This window comes from Limulus polyphemus, unplaced genomic scaffold, assembly GCF_000517525.1.
Source record: "Limulus polyphemus unplaced genomic scaffold, Limulus_polyphemus-2.1.2 Scaffold5066, whole genome shotgun sequence".
Classification (NCBI taxonomy): domain Eukaryota; kingdom Metazoa; phylum Arthropoda; class Merostomata; order Xiphosura; family Limulidae; genus Limulus; species Limulus polyphemus.
This window is the reverse complement of record NW_013670676.1, coordinates 9,941-12,789: the sequence shown is the minus strand read 5'-3', so window position 1 is coordinate 12,789 and position 2,849 is coordinate 9,941. Positions and strand designations below refer to the sequence as shown.

Below are 2,849 nucleotides of genomic sequence, written 5' to 3'. Positions count from 1 at the left end.
AGAGTACTGTATACATTAGATGTTTTTTTGTTACTAACCAAAAGTCACCAAGATTTGTATTGAGAGTACTGTATACATTAAATGTTTTTTTGTTACTAACCAAAAGTCATCAAGATTTGTATTGAGAGTACTGTATACATTAAATGTTTTTTTTTTGTTACTAACCAAAAGTCACCAAGATTTGTATTGAGAGTACTGTATACATTAAATGTTGTTTTTTGTGACTAACCAAAAGTCATCAAGATTTGTATTGAGAGTACTGTATACATTAAATGTTTTTTTTTTGTTACTAACCAAAAGTCACCAAGATTTGTATTGAGAGTACTGTATACATTAAATGTTGTTTTTTGTGACTAACCAAAAGTCATCAAGATTTGTATTGAGAGTACTGTATACATTAAATGTTTTTTTTGTTACTAACCAAAAGTCACCAAGATTTGTATTGAGAGTACTGTATACATTAAATGTTGTTTTTTGTGACTAACCAAAAGTCATCAAGATTTGTATTGAGAGTACTGTATACATTAAATGTTTTTTTTTGTTACTAACCAAAAGTCATCAAGATATGTATTGAGAGTACTGTATACGTTAAATGTTTTCTCCCTTATATTTGATTAGGTACTAGACACCCCTGACTCATGTTTTAAATATCCCTGATTAGATTAGGTATTAGACACCCCTGACTCATGTTTTAAATATCCCTGATTAGATTAGGTATTAGACACCCCTGACTCATGTTTTAAATATCCGTGATTAGATTAGGTTTTAGGCACCCCTGACTCATGTTTTAAATATCCGTGATTAGATTATGGTTTAGATGTCTCTGACTCATGTTTTAAATATCCGTGATTATATTAGGTTTTAGATGTCTTTGACTCATGTTTTAAATATTCGTGATCAGATTAGGTTTTTTAGACACCTCTGACTCATGTTTTAAATATCCCTGATTAGATTAGATTTTTTAGACACCCCTGACTCATGTTTTAAGTATCCGTGCTTAGATTAGGTTTTAGATGTCTCTGACTAATGTTTTAAATATCCGTGATTAGATTAGGTTTTAGATGTCTCTGAGTCATGTTTTAAATATCCGTGATTAGATTAGGTTTTAGATGTCTTTGACTCATGTTTTAAATATCCGTGATTAGATTAGGTTTTAGATGTCTCTGAGTCATGTTTTAAATATCCGTGATTAGATTAGGTTTTAGATGTCTTTGACTCATGTTTTAAATATCCGTGATTAGATTAGGTTTTAGACACCCCTGACTCATGTTTTAAATATCCGTGATTAGATTAGGTCTTAGACATCTGACTCATGTTTTAAATATTCGTGATCAGATTAGGTTTTTTAGACACCTCTGACGCATGTTTTAAATATCCCTGATTAGATTAAGTTTTAGATGTCTCTGATTCGTGTTTTAAATATCCGTGATTAGATTAGATTTTTTAGACACCTCTGACTCATGTTTGATATATCCCTGATTAGATTAAGTTTTAGACACCTCTGACTCATGTTTTAAATATCCGTGATTAGATTAGGTTTTAGATGTCTCTGACTCATGTTTTAAATATCCGTGATTAGATTAGGTTTTAGATGTCTTTGACTCATGTTTTAAATATTCCTGATTAGATTAGGTTTTTAGACACGTCTGACTCCTGTTTTAAATATCCGTGATTAGATTAGATTTTTTAGACACCTCTGAGTTGTGTTTTAAATATCCGTGATCAGATTAAGTTTTTTAGACACCTCTGAGTTGTGTTTTAAATATCCCTGATAAGATTAAGTTTTAGACACCTCTGACTCATGTTTTCAATATCCCTGATTAGATTAGATTTTTTAGACACCTCTGACTCATGTTTTAAATATCCGTGATGATATTAGGTGTTAGACACCTCTGAGTTGTGTTTTAAATATATTTAATACGATTTAATCATCTCACACTTAAAATTATAATTATTATATCTTAAAATCATCTATGTTTGTATTAAGTAACTGAACAAATAATTGAAAAGGAATTTCAAGCCTTTTTTTTTAATGAGTCAAGGTGTTATTTCACTATTGTTAATTGAAGTAGGTCTGTTGATATATTTATTTCAAATATTGTCAATAACTTAATTGTTAGTTGTGTTTTTGTCTAATTGATTCTTAAACAGTGACATTGAACTTGAAATGATTAATAAAGTAGCAATATTCCATGCATGTCTTGAGCCCATCAGAGACCGAAACTATTACTTTCCTGACATCTGTCGAACATTATTGAAACTATTCATTATTTTTACCAACAGAAAGTCGTTTGAAAGGAGGTCAATTTATATTGTAACTTTACAGACACCCACCTCCCCCAAACACATCATGTTAAGACTATTAGAACAATACACGTAAACTGGTTTTTCACAACTGTTATAGCAACGAATTTTTTATTTTTTTTAGAATGAAAATCTACCGAATTTTATTCACAAAAATGATTACAAAAGATAAAAGAAAATGTCAAAATATTCTTTAAAAAATCCAATTTCACTTAAATTCTGTTAATTGTATTAGTACACTTAGGGCTAATTTTAGACAAATGTTTTATTTTACTACCATTTTTTACTAAACGACTCTATGATCAATCATTCAGCCAAGAAAAACGTAGAACCATTTCTTTTCTTATGTGACGAACAGGTTGCCTATAAAAGAAATATAAAGTCAGGATTCTTTGTTGACAAAATATATTTTAATTATTTCTAAGAAATAATTGTTTTCTGAAATGGATATACACTAAGTGGTCACAAGTAAATAGACACCTAATTTTTCGTCATTTAACTGATTTATGCTAACTAATTTGTGTTCACAGAGCACTATTTAAATG

The 2,849-nt window shown here is 29.4% G+C and overlaps 1 protein-coding gene across 1 annotated transcript in view; it reads right to left on the bottom strand.

Moving 5' to 3' along the window:
- Window positions 1-2,571: 2,571 nt before the first annotated feature.
- Window positions 2,572-2,849, bottom strand: part of LOC106472073 (kunitz-type serine protease inhibitor kunitoxin-Phi1-like) — a 7,313-nt gene continuing 7,035 nt past the window's right edge. The window contains exon 4 of the mRNA XM_022400682.1: window positions 2,572-2,667. Coding sequence (XP_022256390.1) covers window positions 2,648-2,667 — 20 coding nt within the window. The 3' untranslated portion in view covers window positions 2,572-2,647. The remainder of the gene's footprint in view (window positions 2,668-2,849) is intronic.